The sequence below is a fragment of the Dromaius novaehollandiae genome, chromosome 1 (assembly GCF_036370855.1).
Source record: "Dromaius novaehollandiae isolate bDroNov1 chromosome 1, bDroNov1.hap1, whole genome shotgun sequence".
NCBI lineage: Eukaryota > Metazoa > Chordata > Aves > Casuariiformes > Dromaiidae > Dromaius > Dromaius novaehollandiae.
The window spans coordinates 88,613,415-88,636,023 of NC_088098.1; the positions used below are offsets into that span (position 1 = coordinate 88,613,415).

General features: G+C 39.8%; 1 protein-coding gene across 3 annotated transcripts in view; it reads left to right on the plus strand.

Annotated features, from left to right (window-relative positions):
* WARS2 (tryptophanyl tRNA synthetase 2, mitochondrial) overlaps positions 1 to 14,733 on the plus strand; it is a 45,315-nt gene extending 30,582 nt beyond the window's left edge. For 2 of the 3 annotated variants that reach the window (XM_026104863.2, XM_064519450.1), the window contains exons 3-7: positions 5,255 to 5,335; positions 7,121 to 7,206; positions 8,723 to 8,800; positions 9,875 to 9,993; positions 12,059 to 14,733. In XM_026104863.2, the coding sequence (XP_025960648.1) occupies positions 5,255 to 5,335; positions 7,121 to 7,206; positions 8,723 to 8,800; positions 9,875 to 9,993; positions 12,059 to 12,507 (813 nt within the window). In that variant the 3' untranslated portion in view covers positions 12,508 to 14,733. The remainder of the gene's footprint in view (positions 1 to 5,254; positions 5,336 to 7,120; positions 7,207 to 8,722; positions 8,801 to 9,874; positions 9,994 to 12,058) is intronic. The other variant, XM_064519456.1, reaches the window with a different exon arrangement.
* The last annotated feature ends 7,876 nt before the right edge of the window (positions 14,734 to 22,609 follow it).

A 22,609-nucleotide genomic window follows, 5' to 3' on the forward strand; every position in this document is an offset into this window, starting at 1 on the left:
ACATATTCTCTTTGGGGAAGGTGGGGCATTCTGATGAAGCATGTCGCTGTTTTAGAGGGTAGTTTTGTTGGCTGGCTTTAAAAACCAAATGAAGTTAAGTCCTTTACTAGGTCTGTTACACATAGAACTTTATTTGATTGGAGCTCTATACTTTTATTTCCTAGAGTTGTACTTAGGCTTTGGGTGAACTCCTTTTTTAAAAAAAGAAAAGAAAAGAAAAAAAAAAGAAAAATCCCTCTGACAGTCCTACTCTCTTTAATCAAAATGGTATGTAAAAGAATGGTTCTGTGTTGAAGGTCTTGTGATGGCACGATAAATGATACCAAACACAATAGGATGCAGTTGAAAATCCCTTGAGAGATTGAGTCAAAGATGACATGTATTTTCTGTTTCTGTTTGGTGTTTGAGTTACTGGAAGGATTGCCTCCCTTCATAATATCAAGGAGAAACAAAACTACCAGGAAATCCTTATGAGTGGAAATACCAGAATCTAACAAAAAATGTGGTAATGCAATTGTACTACTAATCCACTCTGATCAGGTTGATGATAATGATCGAGAGTTGCTAAGTAAGATTATAGAGAAGCTGAAAATTTAGGGGAAGTATCAACAGTAGTACATTTCAACTCTCCACATAGAGGATCAATGCCTCATCAGGATGAGACGTACAGATAAAATTTTTGGATGCTTCCTAGAACAGCTGGTTTTAGAACCTGTGAGAAATGATGCCAGTCTAGATTTGGTTTGGGGTATTGCACAGGACCTAGTTCAGGCTTAGGTTCAGGGTCCTAGTTTTAGTGGAGGTCTGTGTTTAGCATTGTTGTCAGAGAGCTGATCAAATATAATGGTTTCAAAAAAAATTAAGGAGGCAATCATAGGAGAAGGTTAGCTTTTCAGAAATATGAAACTTGCCCAAATGAGGAAAAGAAGAAAGCACATAAACTTGGCAGCTCCCCTTCTTTAAAGAAACAAAAAAAATTAAGGGGACTGGAAAAAAAAGAATTTGAGGAGCACTCTGCAAAGGATTCTCAAGCTGAGAGCAAAGAGATCCAAAACCAGGAGGTCAGTTATGCCAAACCACAGAGGTTTTTACACCAAAACCAGGACGTCAGTTAAGGAATCAGTCGGGCCTCATAAGGACCAAGGTGTAAGAGACCCGCAGGGATAATAAAGCCTTAAGAGCAAGACGCAGTTCTTGGTGTTGGACGTCACTGCTGAAGATGTTTGAGGAATTACCATCTTCTGTGCATTCTGTAGCAGCAGATCAAAAGAGCTAGGTCAATGTACTGTAAATATACAGGAACTATTAGATAGAAATAGACAATTTACATGTCACTCACTAGGACCAGATGACATTCAACTGAGAATCTGAAAAAAACTCAGATGTGAAGTGGCAGAACTGCTAGGCAAGGTGTGCAGTCTAACACCATAATGGTCACTGTGCCAGAGGAACAGTAGATTGGAGTCATGCTGGCAGTCCACAGGCAGATGATCTCTAGACAGGATCCTGGAAATGACAGACTGCTGATTTTGACTTTCATCTTATCGGAAATGATAGAGTCCACAACAAAGAATAAGACACTGAGTGCATGGGAAAAAAAACCAGTTTGTTCAGAAAGAGTCAGTTTGGCTTCTTTAAAGGGAAAATCTGTTTCACTAACTTCCTGGAGCTCTATGAAGGTGTCAGTAAGCATGTGGATAAAGAGGATCCAGGAAACGTAATAGATTCAGGCTTTTTAAAAGCCTCTGATGAGATTCTGTATCAAAGCTTATTAAAAAACATGGAATTGGAGGAAAGGTTCTTAAATAGACTAACAGCAAGCTAAAGAGTTGAAAGCCAACAGAGTATAGTGATCAGCTTTTGGAGTGAAGAAGTCTGTAGTCAGGTCCCTTGGAATTAATGCTGGGAGCGGTTTTAGTCAACATCATCATTAATGACCTGGAGAAGGTAGTCACAATTGACGTCTCCAAGTCTGTGGACAATGCTAAGCTCTTTTGGGTAGTCAAATGCTATGCCAAGGGAGAGGAACTCCGAAAGGACTCATAAAACTGAGTGGGTGGGCAAGTTAGTGGTAGAAGAGCTTTAAACTTAAAGCATCTAGGGAAAAGTAATCTAAACCTCGCTTACACAATATTGAGCTGAGTCACAAATCAGGAAGGAGGTCTTGGAGTCAGCCTTGACAATTCTCTGAAATCATCAGCTCAGTGCAAGTAATACTCAAAAAAGCTAGTGATGTGTCATCATTCCTTCATCAGGAAGGGTGTTGAGAACAAGACGGAGGTATCATCTTGCTGCTCTATAAAACTATAGTGTGCCTGTATTTTTAGTACTGGGTAGAGCTCTGCTTGCATCTTAAGAAGGGAGTAGTGAATTAGGCATGATACAGGGAAGGGGAATTAACGCTACAGAGATTAGAGTAGCTAGCTGCCTTAAAAGGAAAGACCTAAAAGTCTGGGATGCTTCAATTTGTAGAAGAGGAGGCTGAGGTGTAGATACAATCAAGGTTTGCAAAATCACAAAAGCAGTGCGTAAGCTGAGTGTGGAATTGCTCACCAAAGCCTGCAATACAAGAACTAGGTGGTATTTGAAACCAGTAAACAAACAGTCTGAAGCGGGTAAAAACTGGGTACTTCTTTACACACCAGGTTTGAGCTTCTGGAGCTTGTTGCTGTATGAGATTGTGGAGCAGACAGTTATCAGCAGGTTCAAAAAGTTTGTCCAAGAAAATGGCTCATCTCAATTGTGATCCATTGCAAGTGCTCAGTGCCAGAAAGGTGATTTGGCAAGGTCTTTATTTTATTGGTATTATATGTATCTTCACTTCCTTCAGTTTCTCTGGATACAAAGTTGTCCAATCGAAGTGAGGGAGTACTGTAGCTTAATGAGTAACCACTTTTCAGCTGATACATGGTGACTGACCAAATGCACCAATTACCTGCCCCTCTTGCCAAGAAAAACACAGTAGTTTAAACCACGATTTAGTCTGACAAATAATTTGTGGTTTAAGCTAGTACCTTTTGCTACACAGACCAACATACGGTCAGTTACTGCAATTCTGGTGATAAATGTTAACTCAGTAGGCTTTAGTACCAAACTTGTTTCCAACAGAAGTCCATACCCTTCTGTGCACTCTTACTTTTTTTTCCCCCTTTTATCTGTTTTTCCCCTCCCCCCCCCCCCCCAATGGTATCCAGCGCTCTTCTCACCTTGCTTAGGAAAGACTGTGTTTAAAGATTAGAAGTGAGTATAACTTGCTTAGATCCAGAACTGTAAATAAGACTCAACAAATGTTGTTTAGATCATCTCGTGTTTTGGTAACTGATGTAATGTCAAAGCCACTGGTGCAGCAGTGGTGAAACACATGTGCAGCCTTAGCTGTGAAAGCAACGTCCAACAGAGTCAGATCAATGACTGCATAGCTTTTAAAAGGAGTCCTTGTCAACACAAGTGCAGCAGAGCACCATCTCCTCTCTATCTGTGACTAGAAGAAAGGCATGAGAAACTGCTTTGAACCAGATGGTTATTCCTTCTAAATGAAATAGGGATCTGAGCTGAGTCATTTTCATTCAGCTCAGTTTACTCTGTGTATCTTGTAGAAGATGCATTTAGTGCATCTTGCTGCACTTTGCTTTGCACGCAAAAGAATGCAAGTGAAGTATGAGGAAATAAAATAGTTGGGGATGGGGGAGGAAGGGAAGGGGAATCAACTTTGAAATATTTCATACGGGGCTGTTTTCTTGAGGTCAGATACCCCTATACAACATTGACAACCAAAATAATCGGTGACTATTAAGTTGGAAATGACTAAATTTAAAATGTGACAATAAAGGAATTGCCATTATCAATGCTAGTAGTTCTTTCTTCCTGTTAACACTTTTTACTGCTTTCATCTGGGCTGTTAAATCACAGTGCAAGCATGAAGCTTTGAACATCTTTGAGCCAGTTAGCATGCTCTTCAACATCCAGATCTGCCAATACTGAAAGGAGTGAATTAAATGTGTAAGCAAAGGAGCATAACATGTATCACCTTGTTCTTTTGATGACTGTGTTACACACAGCTAACTAGCAGCAAACAAACTCCTGAAAAGAAACTAGACAGTGTACCTCAGCAATCTGGGGTAAAACACAATGCTTGCCTGTCTTGCTAATCCTAAAACGAATACCAGAAATACAAAATCTGCAGGGTTTATGTCAAGAATCCAAACACGTCAAGATACGGGTTGTTGCATAGCACATTTCTTGTCTCTGCCTGTAGCAAGCCTTCCTTGTAGCGTGAAGGGGGGGAATCTAAAATATCTTTAAAAACCATTCTGTCTAGTGTGTTTCTGAAACAGTTAAAATTCCACAGTCCCTACATTTCCCCTGTATTGTTAAATGAAGAGTTTGTTGTATGAGCTCAAATGGGGTCTCTTGGCTCTCTGCCTTTTAAACCCACCCTTGCAGAAAAGCATATGTGGAGGCCTGATCCTTCCCTTTCATCTGCAGTTCAGTATTCATTTGATAGTGTTGCAGAACTGAGGGACAAACTAATCCACAGTTCAGGCTATGCTCTAAAATTCAACACATCAAAAACTCCCGGTATTATCCTGGTCAGTGAAGTAACTGCTGCCTGGCTTGTGGCTGCCCTCAGCTGCAGCCTTGTAGAGCAACCTTGGTCTTCCTGTTCCCTGACCAGTAGCTCAGGTGTCTGTGAAGGACCTGACAATAATTTTGCTGCCGGACACACTGCAGCATGGCATAGCTTAGGTGAGGACTGGGGGCCCAAACCTGAGCTGAAATGAGGCTCCTGGGCCTATGGGAAGGGTGTGCGTGGAGGGGCCAGGTGAGGCAGCTCAGAAGAACTGAAGCTCGATAACTTTTGGATTTTACAGCAAATTAGCATTAGAACTGAAAAAGGCAAAGTGATTCTGTAACCATTGATCTATTATTTCAGCGTGCAGGGATGCTATGATATGCTGGCCAACAGCTAGTTAGTTTTCACGCAAGTTCACTTTCATGCTCTTGCCAAAGCATTTTTTTGGAGTTGGAGTGGATAAGAGAATATTGCCCTGCTGCTTGGGCTGTCCTAGCTCACTCAATCCATGCAGCGTCCAAAACTTTCTATTAACTTTTTGTCACTGCAAACCTCACTGAAAAAATAGTAGGTGGAAATAAACAGTTTTCTGATCTCTGATACTGCTTATCTGTATTGATTTTGAGAAAACATGCATATAAATGCAGAGGATTAAAGTACATTCTGATTTTATACTTCCAGGTTCCTGAGCATGCTGAACTTGCCTGGATTCTTGGGTGCTTAACTAATGTGCCACGTTTACTACGCTTACCCCAGTGGAAGGTATGATCAATTTAATAAATTGGAAGGGAATGTATGGGAATTAAATAGGAGAACTGTTGTCCTTGAAATACCTCATTATCTCTGAAGTACCAACTGTATCTTGGTTATCCTTGCTGTGTGGTTAAATATTTCTTTAATCCTGTTGCAGAAGAAGGAAAAGGTGTTTTTCCAGGTCTGTTGCTATCAGTGCATGTGTTTGTTTGGGAAACTACAGGATAGTATTTTGGTAGAGACTTGCAGAAAAGATACTAAATGGGCAGGAGTGTTTTTTAATTTCACTAAAATAAGTTTGTTAAAGTGCTTGGAATTATTTCAAACCTTATTTAATAATAAAAGTAAAAAACTCCTAGACATTCCAGTGGAAAAATTGAGCCATTCTGGTTAAGGAGTTCCATAGAGAGCTTGAGAGCTTTTCTTTTTCTGCAATGAAGATTGGCTCTTCTAAAGGTTTTTTTGGTAGATGGTGCAAAAGAAGCTTTTGTTGCAAAAAGAAGTACAGAAAATATAAATATTAGAAAGATGCTGAGTGATTGAGTTAATGCACCTTAAAATGTTTGCCTTTAAAAGTTTCAAATGCTTAACTTCATCCTGATACTAACTCAACATTACTACACCAACTGCATTCTTGCATTTGATTTCCTTGGATTTTATTTTGGTGTTTAGTAAACAGAAAAATCAAAAGGCAGGAGAGAGAAGTATCAAGAGAGGGAAAAGAACCTTAAGAGCAGTTTGGCTTGCAGAGTTCAGAGCAGTCTTAAATACCTCCAGATGTTTTCTTTTTTGCTGTTTTTCTTCTTAATTAAATAAAAACAGTAAAACTTAAATCCAGCAACCAGTGTTAATGCATGGCATAGATTAAAGCCAACCTTTTCAAACCTGAGGTTCTAAAGTTAAGCTCTTAAATCCAGCTTTGCCTGGATTGACTTTCCAAATCTACAGATAGGTGTTACAGGTGCAAGGCTTTGCAAATTAAGTCCCCTGAACTTAGGCATTTAGAGATGTAGAGAGAAGAGAGGATCTACATGAGAGGGAGAAGAAAATCTAAAGAATTTGAATAGTCTTAGTGAAATAATTACATTTCTAGGGATTCCAGCGTAGTTTAACAATCGTTAAAAGCAAAAAGTAGATAAGTCATTTCTCAAACAGCCTGAAGACATCTTGGTTGAAATGATCTATATCTTAGTGTGGTAAAGAACTTCTGGGCAATGGGTGGATTATGGAAGCAATGTGAACTGGTGGAGAGAAGGCTGGACTCTGCCTCTGTGGACCTGGGTGTTGCTACTAGCTGTCATGGATCCTCTTGGTGACTGTGGGCAATCACTCCCCTCCATATTTCTTGATCTCTTATCTGTGAAGCACACGTATTAATTAATGCCTTTTATATCTCTTCTGTAAGGTGTTTCAAAGCTTACTGCTGAAAATGCTGTTTAAAAGGTAGTGGTTATCATTAATAAGTGCAATAACCCAGTATATTGTTCTGTATTTTTAATCATTTGAGGTAGTAAGATTGCAAATAAAAAGAAAATACAAGCCTGTATTTTCTCCCTAATAAAATATCAGAACAGTAAAAGAGAATTCATAAATATAGGACATAAAATGGGACTTGTATAATAGCAAGGAGCACATTCTACTTGGCATGCTTTTCTCTAGAGTTACACAATGAATGGAGTGGTTGCAACCCTCAACACTCAAATTAATTGGAGTTCTAATTAATTAAAATCAGTGTCGGACTTTGACATCGTTAGCCAAAAGGGTGATTTCTCTCTGTTCTTCTTTTGCAAACAGATGAAGTGTACCAGCCAGAATAATGAAGGAACCGTTGGTTTGTTGACCTACCCTGTGCTTCAAGCAGCAGATATTTTGCTGTACAAGTAAGAGGCAGAATGTGAGCCCACAGGCAATGTCTGTTCAGCTGCTTTAAAGTGAACGTTCATCAGGTCAACATGTTAAATTTTTAAGTGGGGGAGCTGAGTGTGATTAGATTGGAAGATTAGAAATGGATGACTTTTTTTTTTTTTAACCTCTCAAGTAAAATCTAGCCAGGGTTGAAAGTGGCTACAAAGGCAAAAAGCTGGTCACCTCAGGCCAATTATTAGGGAATTATGACACCTATTGCTTTTAATTTATACATATTACATGCTTGTGCATGTATATACTTTTTTTTAAGTAAGTATGCTTTATTTTACGCAGTGCAGCATAGAGATACTTGAGCTGGCTCTATGCATGATACTCGTGTTATTGTGGAGTTCTGTATAGATGGATTGGGATTGCTGAAAAAGTGAATAATTTAGTGTGTCATTACAGCTCTGCGCCTTGTGGTATCTGGGCTAGCTCAAGTTTCTCTGGGATACACTACCTAATGTAATGAAAATACACCCTAAAGAGGACTGGTGACTTAGCACGCCCAAGTTCCTAGCCTAGCTGCTAGAGCTTGTAATGCATTGTCATGAAGTCTGGTATTTTATAGTGTGATGTAGATTGTCTCTATAACTAAATGTCAGAGACAACGCACAGTGTATTAATTATTTCTGTGTTCTACCTGTATGTACTTTGTAGAATTGTTCTGAAGTAGGCGACATTGCGAATATTTTTTAGGACAGAGAAATAACATAGAGCTTTTAGGAGGGAGACTCTGGGAGGACAGAGTAACCAAGATTAGCAAATTGTATTTCTAGAGAAATTTAATCCTAAGTGATTATTAGTAGGGGAAATCAGTAATGTCAGAAGACTGGTAGATGATATTTCTAATTCACTCATATTTTAACTAAAAATAATGGGAAGCAAGTAAAAGGAAAAATGAATTTGAACATTAGAATAATCTTGAAAATAGTGAGCCCCATTTGATTGGCAAGTAGTAATTTGGGGTGATTTCTGACTTCATCAGAAATCACCTTGCTTTGTTTGAGCTCAACCATGTGTGTCTCTTGCATCTCTTAATAAGATCCTGTGATTCATCACTCCGTAGTGAAGCCTGCCTTTTGTTTGCTGCTAAGTGTATTAACAGCAGGCTGTCCAAATAGAGAACAAAACAAGGAGGTGAAAGAGAAATAATGTCTCTTTGAGGAAATTTGGCATAGTATCTTTGATAAGAAATGTTTTAATGTAAAAACATAAGATAGGGAACAAAAGGTGAGGAGAAATGGTAACAGAGGAAGGGAACAGCAGTCCGGGAAGAACTAAGAGCTGGAGGAGGGGGAGAAACAGTTACTAATTCAGATGAACCAAGGATCAAAGAAAAAGGAAAATGGACAAAAGTTAAATATAGGTATAAAAAGGTAAAAATAGATTAAAAAAATAAAAATAGTAACAAAACAAATATTAAACAGCAAGGAAAAAGGAAAAGAATCGTGCAGAGGCGTTTATAACAACAGTATGCTTTCTGTTTAGTGGCCAGCTATCTGAATATGGAACCATTTTGGCATGTGGAAACATTTCTTTTGACCGGCTTAAAGTGTATCGATTATGGTAACTGATTTTCTTTATGTTAGTTTTAGGCCACTGTGGTTTCCTATTGGCTACTGTAGCTGTTTTTAGGTTGCCTTGCTGACTATTTGGTGGGGAATAAAAGTGGACAAATTGATTCCTGGATGTCAGCCCAGTGATTCAGAATAGGAAGTAAAGGAATACCATGTTGAACTGAAATTTTCTGGGAGCTTAAAAGATGCATAGTGAACTTTCTTACACTGGAACATGTCCAGGATTCAGAGCTGAATACCTCACAAATCTTAGGGAAAAAAAAAATCAGCTGGGAGGAGGGGTGAATAATCAAAAGCTGGCAAGACTTCAAGTCTTCCTCATCTAAAAGGATCCTATGTTTTTAGTGAGGGTGATCAACTGTGGGAAAGAATCACCAGAGGAAGTAATGGATTCTTCACCTCCTGATGTCCTCAGATGCAGATTGTATTTTCCTGCAGAACTGCATTGAGGCTATTGAGCTCAAAGTAGAAGATCAAATGGTCCTTTGATCCTCACAGTCCTAATCTAAGAATGGTAACACTTATGGCAGTAGAAACACTGACCCACATGATATTTATGTAATACTGACCCGTGAGGAAGAACCACTCTCTCCTTTCCTTCGCTTGATAAATCCCCAGTAGTAACTTCTCAACAACAGTTATGTCTTCATGAGACTTGACAAGGCAAGATGCTTGGACTTTCTGCCTTGCAGATCTTTCTTGCTTTGTTCACGCACTGCAACACATGCTCTTTGATCTCTAAAAAAACAGCAAGAGATACTACAGAAACCCTTCTTTGAGTTGAGTTTAATGATTTGCTCTTACTGGTATCTTTATCATACATGTTTTCATAAAGGGATGTTTTCACTCTTGGAGAGGTGCTTCATTTCAGCAGAAAAAGCATATTCATACTCTGCTACAGTCAGCTTGGGATCTTGTTCACACAGCACCTATATCTAGCTGAGACTGAGTATTTGGCTCCATCTGGCCCTCAGTCATGGCAGGAGCTATGACAGTCTTGAGTAACATTTCAGCAGAACCAGAGAGCTTTGCTGAATTTCCTGTATCTGTCTTCTATTAAAAGGTCGACACATGTTCCTGTTGGAGAAGATCAAGTCGTGCACCTGGAACTAGCCCAAGATATAGCACAACATTTCAACAAGAAATATGGAGAATTCTTTCCTGTGCCCAAAGCCATTTTAAGTGAGATGGTTGTGCTTAATTTTTTTCTTTTTTCTAAACTGCTGTGCATGGTTGAAAATGGATATAAATGTGTGGAAGCAGTTTCAGGGACCAGAAAAAGGAAACAAACTGATGACAAAACAGTGGAAAAGTAAAAACTGACAACAAGAGACTAGAGGCTGTAAAACTGAACTGCCAAGACGGACATAGGGCTTTGTTAATGTCTGGTAAAGGAATGCCTGTGGCATCTGATATTCCAGTCTTGGGGGGCAGATGCACTCTGTTACTGCCAGTCAGCCTTGCTTCAAGTGCAGGGCCTTTTAAGAGTGGAGTCTCTACTCCATGTTGCTAGTTCAGGAGACATGTAAGGAGCAAGACAAGCAACATCTAGCAGGCAGAATTCTGCAGTGTTTAAGTTTACATTAATGTTTACGTTAAACATGCTATACAGTTTTTAGGTTTATTACTACAGTGCTCAAAAATCCTTTAATCCTTTAAGTACGCTTAAATACTTGCGTATTTCTATAAGGGTTTCTTACAGAGCTTAGACTCTCCATTTTTGATCTTAGTCTCCAGGAGACTTACAAGGAAAACCTCTTCAACCATTTTTGAGCTACAGGGTCATAGGCCAGGGGGTGAGGAGGAGTCAGATGGCGCAAATGGCATGTTTGTTAAGAAACATGAAGAACTAGGCAAGAAAGAAGCATTGCATCTTTGTTGTAAGTAATCTAGAGGAATGCACAGCAGAGACCTTCGCCCCCAAAAGGGCAAGGAGCTCTCACCTTAGAAAAAACAGGCTGTAATAAACCTGTCTTGATTTTCAAGCCTCAGTGACAAAAATGATATTAGTCCCAGGGTGTGGCTTAGAATATACTGGCTATTGCAAACTCTGCAACATCTAATGAACGATTGAATATTAAGCACTGTAATGAGGAGCTGAGTGTACCCTAAGACACAGGTGAGATATTATATCAGGAAATAAAAAGCTCAAAATGAAAAAGGAACTTTTCACCTGTGTCATGAAAAGCATACCTCCACAAGTATTTACAAACCAATGGCAGGTACAAGGTGACTGGTGGATTTTAGGGGGTTATTCAGGCTTGCCAGCTGTAGGCAGCTAAATCATCTGGGCTTCCTCAAATTTAAGAGATTCCTCCGAAAGACAATTTAGAACAGAGCCCCTTCTGGAGCAGCCTGATTCGTGCTCTCTAAGAGCCCTTGTCCCTTCACTAACGTATAAGGAGCTGATGGGGAGTATGTGGGTAATTTAGTTGTCTGTATTAGATGTGTAAAAACGATTGGTGTGAATTAGTGCCACTAGATCAGTCATAGTTTAGGTGCTTGGTGAATGATGTTTCTTGGGAAAAGGCTGGAACAGTTTGGGTTTATGCCTTTAAAATGTGTTGCAGCATTCCTCTAATGCTATTATTCTGTTTCATGTATAGGCATGTAACTTGCTAGTTTGTATGATACCTACATCTCTTTTATCATCTAAACAGTGTTTTCCCTCTAATGGAGCCCATTAGTTTTTGTTTAGGGAACTCTTGAGAACTAACTGTCTGTATTGATATTCAGGAGAATTACCAAGAGTTTTTGGGTGGGAGAGTTTCCTAAAGTAAGGAGATGAGTTGTTCTGGGATTCTTTTGAGGCAGTGCATTTAACCTTTTTCCCCAGTGTTATGGAACCTTTTGCTAATGTTCAGCCCTTGCTCTCTAGGTAACCAGGCTCTCTTGTCCCCAGTGCCAAGAATATAAGGGAAGAGAGAGTTTGCGGGGGAAATGAGCAAGTAGCCACAAAAGATATTAGGAAATGTTCCAGCAGAAGTATCTGTTCAGGGAGGAGAGAAAACAAAGAGGGGAGAGAAATAGGAGGTTTTCAATCACTTCATAGGAGGAGAAGAATGACTTAGTAGGACAGCAGTAAGGACTAAACAGGAGTGTATGTAATTGCACTCAGAACTCTTTTTTAAGCAAGGACAGACTGAGAACTGACAAATTTTGATGTGCTGCTACAAAGTGTTCTCACCAGTCATCGTAAGAGATAATTATTTGTGTGTGTGTATAACTATGACTTTTTTTTTTTAAGGTACAACAAAGAAGATAAAGTCCCTCAGAGATCCAGCAGTGAAGATGTCTAAGTCAGACCCACAGAAGTTAGCTACTGTTAGTGTAGCAGACAGCCCTGATGAGATAGTGCTGAAATTTCGTAAAGCTGTGACTGACTTTACGTCTGAGGTGACCTACGATCCAGTGAGTCGTCCTGGTGTCTCTAATCTGGTGTCCATTCATGCCGCCATAACAGGACTTAGTATAAAAGAAGTGCTGCACCAATCTGCTGGTCTCGACACTGCTCGCTACAAAATGGTGGTAGCAGAGTCAGTTATTCAAAAATTTGCACCTATCAGGAATGAAATCAAGAAACTCCAGGAAGACAAATCCCATCTGATAAAGGTTTTAGAGGATGGAGCAGAGAAAGCCAAAGAACTGGCTGCCCCCATCTACCAAGAAATAAGAAGACTGGTGGGATTTCAGTAAAAACTGATGAATGGTTGCAAGGACTTTTTTTTCCCCCTGGGGCAGCCATTTTTTTGTTTGCATCTTCTTAATCATTTCAGTTTGAAACAAAAACTTGTATCCTGGAAAATCAAAGTAGACTATCAAAGTTTTTGCATCAAAAATGTGCATAAAGCCAGTTCTTCCTAGTGGGACCAGCATCAAGCTAGTCTGTATGGTCAAAGGAGGAAGGTGCAGGCAATCACAATTCACAGAGAAATTCCACAAAAGCGGGATAGCAAGTTTGCCCAGCTGGGGCTTGTTTTTTGTTGTTGTTTTTTTTATTGACCACTGCAAAAAGCTGAGTTATAGGCAAGGTAATTAGAATCTAGCAGAAAGAGTTGTAATCTTCTTGAGAACCTTTCTTACTGTGCATACAGTCTTGGTCTTGTTACAGAAAGACAGCTCATCCCATTGATGGTTATCCTGCTTTGATATGGTAGTAGAACGTGTTCTTGGATAACCAGAATAAAAGCATGAACTTTGACAAATCAAAATGCTCAGGGCATTGGTAATGGAGAGAGAACTTATTACCTCTTCCTGTCGCCTCTGCAAACTCAGTCTGATTTCATATCTGCATCTAGTTTGTGTGAAGTGAGTTAGTCTGTCTTATCTAATATATGTACACCCATATTGTAAAAGCCTCTGTAACTACCATGCTAGATGGCCTCTCTGACAGTCAGTCCAAAGAATCCAGTGATTGAGAATTTTTTTTCTGACACCGGTGCCATCCTGCTGGTCAGGTCTGAGGTACTTTGGCAGGAAACCACATGTACCACAGCTGCTCCTTTTCTACCTGTTATTTGGTTATGCAGGGAACTCCAGGATTGTCAACTCAGCATCGAGTCTAGGATTCCTTTAAAAAACAGGCAGGGGGAAAGATGTTATCCTGGGTGGAGGAGATTTTCAGTTGAGAAATCAGAGAACTGTCTGTAAAATTTACAAACTTATTTGTTTAAAAAAGTGTGCTGAAGTCAGAGCCAGAACCATGGTCAAAATATTTTGTCAAAATGGGATTAAATGGATTTTTATGAGGTTTCACTACTGATCCTGGAGAAAGATCCATAATGAGTTAGTCTCTGCTGATCTTATGCCTGACAAGTCCCACTGATTGGGATTTACAGACCATGTCATTTGTTGGGGAGTGTGCAGCAAAGGGGAACTATCAGAAGGAGACACTCTCTCCTGAAGAGCAGGTAGTAGTACATGCTCAAAGCTAACTAAAGCCTTAATTGTCCTGCGCCAGCACGTTCATCCTGTGCAATTGCACTGGTGCTCTGCATTTGAAACTGCTATAATGAAATGTAAATTGAGTTCATTTAGTACTCTGGAAGCTTACAACCATGGCAGCTACTGGAAAGAGGGAAGTCAGTGTCTATGAAATATGCCTATGGCATTTGTCACAGCTGACAGCAGCCTAACATGACTGAGTCAGTAAAACTGCCTTTTATCCATGTAATGCAGATTTTTTTTTAAAGCTATGTCGTTTTTAATTAGTTATCACAGTGAGGTGATTCAGAAATGTTTTTTTTTTAATTTTGCAAAAGACGTAGTCATAGACTGGATGTTTAGGATTCTGCACTGAGACCTGTATTTGTTTGTTAAGGATCTGAATAAAGAGAACCATGAAGCAAGAACCTGATGATGACAAAGTCAAGACTAGAGGAGCAGGGTGGTGGAGAGAACAACGAGAAACCAAACTCAGTGTAGACAAGTCTAAGGTAATGTCCTCTGGAAAGAGTAAGAGTATTCCTGAATATTCCCACGTCTCAAAATAGCTGTAGCAGATTGGGAAGGGGCAGAGGTATTGCTGTGCATATTTACTTTTGTAAACCTTCCTTTTGTCAGTATTTAACAACAGATCTAAGAATTCATTAGTTTGCACAGGAACTAGGAGAAAAAAACTAAGACACTCATCAAATACAGTTAACATTAAAGATAAAGGCATACTGGGTTCACTTAACTCCCTTCTGTTTGTATCACACCTTTAACCTGGTGACCAGAGAGGCTGAGGGATTTTATTTTTACAATCTCTTTAACCCTATTTTGAGGACTAATATTAGCATAGAGAGGAAGACAAAAGGAGGAACATGATAGAGGTAAGTTAAAATAAATGGTGTGGAGAGAGTTTTGTTACTTTTTGTAGTGTCCACACAAAATACATGCAATGGAATTTAAAAGTCAAATGAATAAATGTTTATAAAGATACATTGTCTGTACATGGTGCATATTTAATTAACCCACCTGCCACAAGTTCGGCTACATTTGGTAAGCAAGACTTAATAGAATAAAGAACAGGGTTTTAGCTGAACTTTAGCTGAAGTTACATCTGCATGTTTTAAGTATTTTTCTTTTGCACTAAATCTGCGGAGCTCTTGCTCCTTCCGTACATTAGAAGTCATAGCAGATAAAGTTAGGCAAAGCAAATATCCTCTTCAGTTGCAGCCCTCCTCAGCACAGCCTTGTTCAATTACTGCTGCTCACCCAACAATTGGCTTTAAGTGTTTGTTAGGGCACTTTGTGACACAGATTGGTTTGAGCAAAGATCACATGAGAGGTTCCTTAGGAGAAGCTAGCACAGTGCTTGTGGAGATGCTGAAAATCTTCAACACTAATGTATCTAGTTTCTATCTCCTCCTGCTTTTCACTTGCAAAGATAGGAACATGTATTGAAAGGACAAATTGTTTCAAGGACTTTTTACGTTTCTGATACTCAGGTCACCTAACATCTGAAGTTGGCATTCAACACACCTCCTTTGCAGTGAAAAGGAAATAGATGTATTTGTATGTCTTCAATACAATAAAAAGGGTGGGGAGTTGGAGGGAGAAGACATCAACAGGCAATTCTGCTACATTACCCAAACTGTTTTGAACAGAATGCTCTTCTCTAAGATGATTCGATTTTTCTGAAAATGACATAGGTGGAACAGGAAGAAAATCTTCAAAAGAGCCATTTCTGTGGATTAGGGTTTTAATATACTACATATTTAGCGATGTTTCAAGAAAGTTCTCTGTTTTATCTTTTTAACTCAGAAATAGATTGAGGTTTTTTTCCTCCCTTTTTCCCTGTCAATCAAACAAATCTTACTTGCCTGACCTATTTCCTTGGAATAAGGAAATATGCCTGTCTTTTCCAGGAAAGTTAAACTTCTGTAAAATAAACTTTAGTCTGTTGTTTGTTAACTTAAATAGGCTTTTTTATTTTAGTAGTTCCTGTGTGGAAGTTCTCAAAATAACAGCTACATCTTCCCAATGAGATAATCCCAATACCACTAACAGCCATGATCATCAGAGTTCCCTGAGAGGAGACAATTGTAATTTAGATGTTCGTAGGTATGTGCTACCCATTTAAGTTTTCGTAGAGCCTGGCTTTTCTGCGCTGTTAGCCATTTTGGCATTTGAGACGAGAGTCTAGCTGGACCTAGCCTGGCTGCCTCTTTGCATTCCCTGAGCATTTACCTAGCATCTGGGAGGAGCTTGGCAGAAGGAAGTTAAGTGTGAGGCAACACATGCTTGCTACTGTCAGTAAAATTTGTTTGATACCAAGCGACTGATCTCTTCCCTCCTCTTCTACCTTCCTGTTTTCTCTTCAGAATACCTTTGTAAGCACCTATTTCAAACCATTCTGTGGCTGTGTCTACTTTAGCAAAGTAGCGCAGATGAGTCAGAGCAGGTCTTCACAGCGAAGCAGTTGTGGAAGGCATGATATCTACATGCTACGTGTTTCAGAGGGGTTTGTCTCACACTAACACTAGTCTGATCCCGTGGATTGAGTATTTTTTTACAACTGGCATGCAGTAGGCACACTCCTGAAATGCATTTTCTAGTTTAGTTTCATCCAAACCACGTGCCCTGAGACTGCTCTGTGATGCCTGCCAAAGTGCAATAAGTGAGGACTGTGGGGAGAGTTCCTGCTAAAGCACAATCCTGATCTCAACTGTACTGCTAGTGTAGACACACCCTCTTGTATAGTTGAAGTTAACAAAAGATGTTCTCCAAGATTTGGAGAGAAAAAGAGCTCCAATCATGTGTTTCGTAGTTGAAGAAAGAAGAGTTGAAGCATAGAGAGGTATCCTTATCCCTTGCTGTCTGTGCTGCTTTTTGTTTCAGTTGCCCTTTCTCCAGTGATCCTCAAGTATGTGCAGTAATTGTGGTCTTAGTATCTAAATCTTTCACGTTCCTGTGTGTTCAGTGCACAAGAAGTACATATGATATTGATTGGGATCTGCAGTATCAGAACAGAGATGTACCAACATCCCTGGAAAAATGAAGAGATTTACGTACCTTTAGAGGAACAGAGGGAGATGAACAGCAACTACACAATGAGTGCCTATGTATTAAGATTTAACTGTGATGTTCATACACTTGAGACATTTATCTCTGCAGCCACTGGTTCCAGGGAAGTCGTCTTATTGCGTATTGGAAGACGCTGTGAGTCTTGGGCTTGATGGAGAAAAATGAGTTTGATCCCAATTTAGAGCACAGAATTTGTGGGAATTTCAGATTTGTTAAAAATGTCTTCCTCAACGGAGACTCTAGATGATGATTGGCCTCAAAAAATAACTATGGCATTGCTCCAGCATCTGCATACATCCCTGCCTTGGATAACTGGGATGTGTGAATAGGGTACAGTATGCTGGAATTTGTCTGTAACTCCTACATGTGTGGTTGAAATACAGTTACTTTTCAAACACCATAATCTAAGTTGCCGCAGGTTCACCAGAAAGCCTTGTGCACAATCTGTTTACAGTTCAGGCAAAACTCCTTAGTGTGATTATAGGTGCCTCCATTCAACGTTAGGGAGTTCATATGAGTGGACTGAAAGTTCAAGGAAGGAGGACAGTTAAATGGAGTCCATGGGGATGGACCTGCATATAAATGTTCTATATAGGTAATCTAGGTAATCAAAGCAAGTATTTTCTTATCTTTGGTCAGGGCACCGATGGTCCCGACAACAGTACAGCAATAACTACTGCTGGTAACAGCCCTTATGTCACTTTTTGTAGGAACTCTATATCTCATGCATTGAAGACTGTATAACAACACGAAACTCTTGCTTTTCTGGTCTCTGGAGTTTACTAGCTGATTGTTGCACCAGAAAGCTGTTTGGGAAACATGAGGAGTCCCCCAAAATAAAGCCTTTGTATAGCTTCCCAAAATAGGATTTTCTCAAGACAGCTTGTTCATGACAAACTGCAGTACCAATTACAGTAGTTGCTCTATGGTCAATAAGAGCCCAGGGTCCATTCTGAATCACTCATTCATATCCTTCATTACAGACATACGTTGGAGATATTTGTGGGTTCGGTTCCAGACCACCACAATAAAGCAAGTACCGGAATAAAGCAAGTCACATTAATTTTTTGGTGCATGTAAAAGTTATGTTTACACTATACTGTAGTCTATTAAGTGTGCATGATGTCTAAAAAAACATTATGTCTAAAAAACAATGTACATACCTTAATTAAAAAATACTCTATTGCTAAAAAATGCTGACCATCATCTGAGCCTTCAGCAAGTCATCATCTTTTTGCTGATGGAGGGTCTTGTCTTGATGTTGATGGCTGCTGACTGATCAGGGTGGTGGTTGCTGAAGGTTGGGGTGGCTGTGGCAATTTCTTAAAATAAAACAACAATGAAGTTTGCCAAATCAGTTGACTCTTCCTTTCACGAAGGATTTCTCTGTAGCATGCGATGCTGTTTGATAGCATTTTACCTACAGTAGAACTTCTTTCAAAATTGGAGTCAATCCTCTCAAACCCTGCTGCTGCTTTATCGACTAAGTTTATGTAATATTCTGAATCTTTTGTTGTCATTCCAACAATGTTCACAGCATCTTCACCAGGAATGGATTCCATCTCAAGAGACCACTTTCTTTGCTCATCGCTAAGAAGCAACTCCTCATCCCTTAAAGTTTTATCATGAGATTGCAGCAATTCAGTCACATCTTCAGGCTCCACCTCTAATTCTAGTTCTCTTGCTATTTCCACCACATCTGCAGTTACTTCCTCCACTGAAGTCTCGAACCCCTCCAAGTCATCCGTGAGGGCTGGAATCAACTTCTTCCAAACTCCTGTTAATGTTGATATTTTTGACCTCTTCCCATGAATCATGAGTGTTCTTAATGGCATCTAGAATGGTGAACCCTTTCCAGAGGGTTTTCAATTTACTTTGCCCAGATCCATCAGAGGAATCACTATCTGTGGCAGCTATAGCCTTACAAAATGTATTTCTTAAATAGTAAGACTTGAAAGTCAAAATTACTCCTTTATCCATGGGCTGCAGAATGGATGTTGTGTTAGCAGGCATGAAAACAACATTAATCTCGTTGTACATCTCCGTCAGAGCTCCTGGGTGACCAGGTGCATTGTCAATGAGCAGTGATCTTTTGAAAGGAATCTTTTGTTCTGAGCAGTAGGTCTCAACACTGGGCTTAAAATATTCAGCAAACCATGTTGTAAACAGATGTGCTGTCATCCAGCCTTTGTTGTTCCATTTATAGAGCACAGGCAGAGTAGATTTAGCATAATTCTTAAGGGCCCTAGGATTTTCGGAATGGTAAATGAGCACTGGCTGCAACTTAAAGTCACCAGCTGCATTAGACCCTAACAAGAGAGTCAGCCTGTCCTTTGAAGCCAGGCATTGACTTCTCCGCTCTAGCTATGAAAGTCTTAAATGGCCTGTTCTTCCAGGCTGTTTTCGTCTACCTTGAAAATCTGTTGTTTAGTGTAGCCACCTTCATCAGTTATCTTAGCTAGATCTTCTAGACAACTTGCTGCAGCTTCTACGTCAGCACTTGCTGCTTCACCTTGCACTTTTATGTAATGGAGATGGCTTCTTTCCTTAAGCCTCATCAGCCAACCTCTGCTAGCTTCAAACTTTTCTTCTGCAGCTTCCTCACCTCTCTCAGCCTTCATAGAATTGGAGAGAGTTAGGGCCTTGCTCTGGATTAGGCTTTGGCTTAAGGGAATGTTGTGGCTGGTTTGATCTTCTATCCAGACCACTAAAACTTTCTCTGTATCAGCAGTAAGGCTGTTTCACTTTCTTACCATTCGTGTGTTCACTGGAGTAGCACTTTTAATTTCCTTCAAGAACTTTTCCTCTGCATTCACAACTTGGCTAACTGGCACAAGAGGCCTTGCTTTCAGCCTGTCTCGGGTTTCAACATGCCTTCCTCACTAGGCTTAATCATTTCTAGCTTTTGATTTAAAGTGAGAGACGTGCAACTCTTCCTTTCACTTGAACACTTAGAGGCCATTGTAGGGTTGTTAATTGGCCTAATTTCAATATTGTTGTGTCTCAGGGAATAGGGAGGCCTGAGGAGAGGGAGAGAGATGGGGAACGGCCAGTCGGTGGAGCAGTCAGAACACACACAACATTTATCGATTGAGTTTGCCGTCTTATATGGGCACAGTTCGTGGCACCCCAAAACAATTACAATAGTAACATCAAAGATCACTGATCACAGATCACCATAACAGATATAATAATAATGAAAAAGTTTGAAATATTGCTAGAATTACCAAAATGTGACACAGAGACATGAAGTGAGCACGTGCTGTTGGAAAAATGGCACTGATAGACTTTCTCAACGCAGGGTTGCCACAAACCTTCAATTTGTAAAGACCACAATATCTGTGAAGCACAGTAAAGAGAAGCACAATAAAATGAGGTATGCCTGTACTGCTCTGATATATGACTTTCATCTGTTAATATGACTGAAGGATCTTGACAAACCTCAGAAAGGGTCTGGGTGTGGTTTTAGTAATAGCCACAATGTGGACCAACTAGTTTTGAGTCTTGAATCTAATGAACATGCTCTTTCAGTGGTCCAGCTTGGCTAGATTTATGTTCTTAGACAACAGAGAGATCTTTCACCTGTCCCAGTATCCCTGCGTCTGAGTTCCTGGATGTTTGTTACATGACAGATTGCTTCACAAACAGAAACTTGCTATTATACTAACATAGAGAGTCTAATGGGAAAAGTTTTCTGTTCAGGAAAGAAGTTATCAGCTCTTACCAAGAAAACAGAACCCCTCTATCTGCTATATTGAACTATCTAATTTCCTTTAAACAATTTAGTCTGTTCCTTCTTTCTGGGTAAATTTGGCAATAATAGCTGTCAAGAAGAATGCCACTTTCTTATGTAGTCAAAACTCTTGGAAGGACCCAGGCATCTCTTCTCATCATTTCAGAAGTCCTGTTCGTCATGGAACTTAACTGGTTGCATCAGCCAATTTCAGGAAAAAATGCTACAGCCAATGTGTGATCTTATGTGACATTCATTGATCTAATTAAAGTTGTTGCAGTTTGGTTTTTTTTAACTTGTAAGAGAAGACTTGTATAACTTCGAATTCCCAGCCAAGCTCCTTCTATCTCATAGGTGACTGGGTGAGAGCTGAAGTAATGGAAAATTCTCTTTCTTGACAGAAACAGGATTTTGTGCTGATTCCCACCCTCTTTTCTGTCTGTTTTGTTGGTTGTGCTAGTGGTCATATTTTGTAAGATTTGACAGAAAGGTATTTATTTTGTTGTGTGCCAAATAAAAATCATTCTACCTGCAAAACATCTGTGTTATTATGCAAATGGCAGGTTCAATGATCATTTTGCTTTTTAGGCAGTAGCTTTGGTTCCATAATTATTTTATATAAAACCAAATGCCAGCTTGTACTGAGGGATGAGCACACATGCCCAGCTATGATAGATAGTGTAATATTTGGGAAGAGATTTTACTACTGTGGTAATTTGCTGTCACAGAATACCATGACTGAAGATAAGATTATCCGCTACATGAGTGGCCTCATTCTGCCTGTGGGCATGAATCTATTACTTTTTTTAAGCACTGAGCTTAAAGTCTGTTGTGCTGTCATGCGCTCAGCACTCCAGCATGGCTGTGAGATAGGAACAGCGAGTCTATGCCACACCAAAAGGGTTGAACAGTTCCAGATGTGCTGTGTCTGGAATATATGCAAGATGAAATGTCAGGACAAGAGTTCCGGCACCGAAATCCTTAAAAGTTATTATACGTTTGGTAGTAACAGCATGTTTGTAAAAGCCTGGCTATGATAGTATGGTCATAGCCTCATTCATATGGCTACCTTGAAAAGTCACAAGGCTGTGATGGTAAAGCAAGTCATCTGCTTCCTTGATAACTATCAATGTAAAGGCAGTGTGAGTCTGATGTGAAGGATTATTGAATCAATCCCTAGAAATGGGAAGCAACAATCTGTGGCAGAGTAAGGTTGGTGCCAGTCTGCCTTATTGCCCTAAACCACTCTGAAAAAATGCTCAAAATTCAGCTGGAAACTGTACGTGGTACAAAGCACAGGCACAAGATCCTGCTTGGACAGTGTTCCTTGTCCCACATGCTGTTGTATCTGCAGTTCTCCAATCAGTCCAATTTCCTAAGCATGTCTTCACTGCCAGGGTATCTTCATTTTAATCCATCAACATGAGACAATAGTCAGGTGCTGATGAAACTAACAGGGTGTCTGTTGGAAACATTGGATATGTGTTCTCTACCTTGAGTGAAAACTTCTTTCCTGATGCCCACAGCTCTTGTAGAAAAATACTGTTAAGCTAAACATTTATCAAAACATGGTCACTGTCTGGCCTTGTCCAGAGTTTCTGGTGTAGGTGGTTTCTGACTTCTACATCATCCACCCTGTTGAGCTTCATGTTTTCTTCCCTAAACTACACCCTTTCTTGAGCAAAAAAAATCTTGTTTGTTTAATGTTGCGAGACTGACTTTTTATTGTGACAAGAAACAATTGTTCAAAGGTATTTCAAGACTGTCTTCATAGTGTTTGCTGAATGAGTAACAAAGATCTCAATAAGTGGGTCTTGAACTGAGCACTCAAGCCAAGAAAGATCTTCCTGAGTGGGTTGGGGCTAGGCAAATTTACCTTGTGGGCTGCATAAAGGCAGGTTGTGTAGTCTTGGTGTGACCCTTTGGAAAAGTATTGTTTTGGTGTTTAGTAACCAATGCTGAAGTGGCTCAGGGATGTGCTGGGATTCTAAAAATCCTGGATTCATGTTGTGTCAATGACTCATATGTGGAAGCAGGTTATTGTGGCTCAGCTGA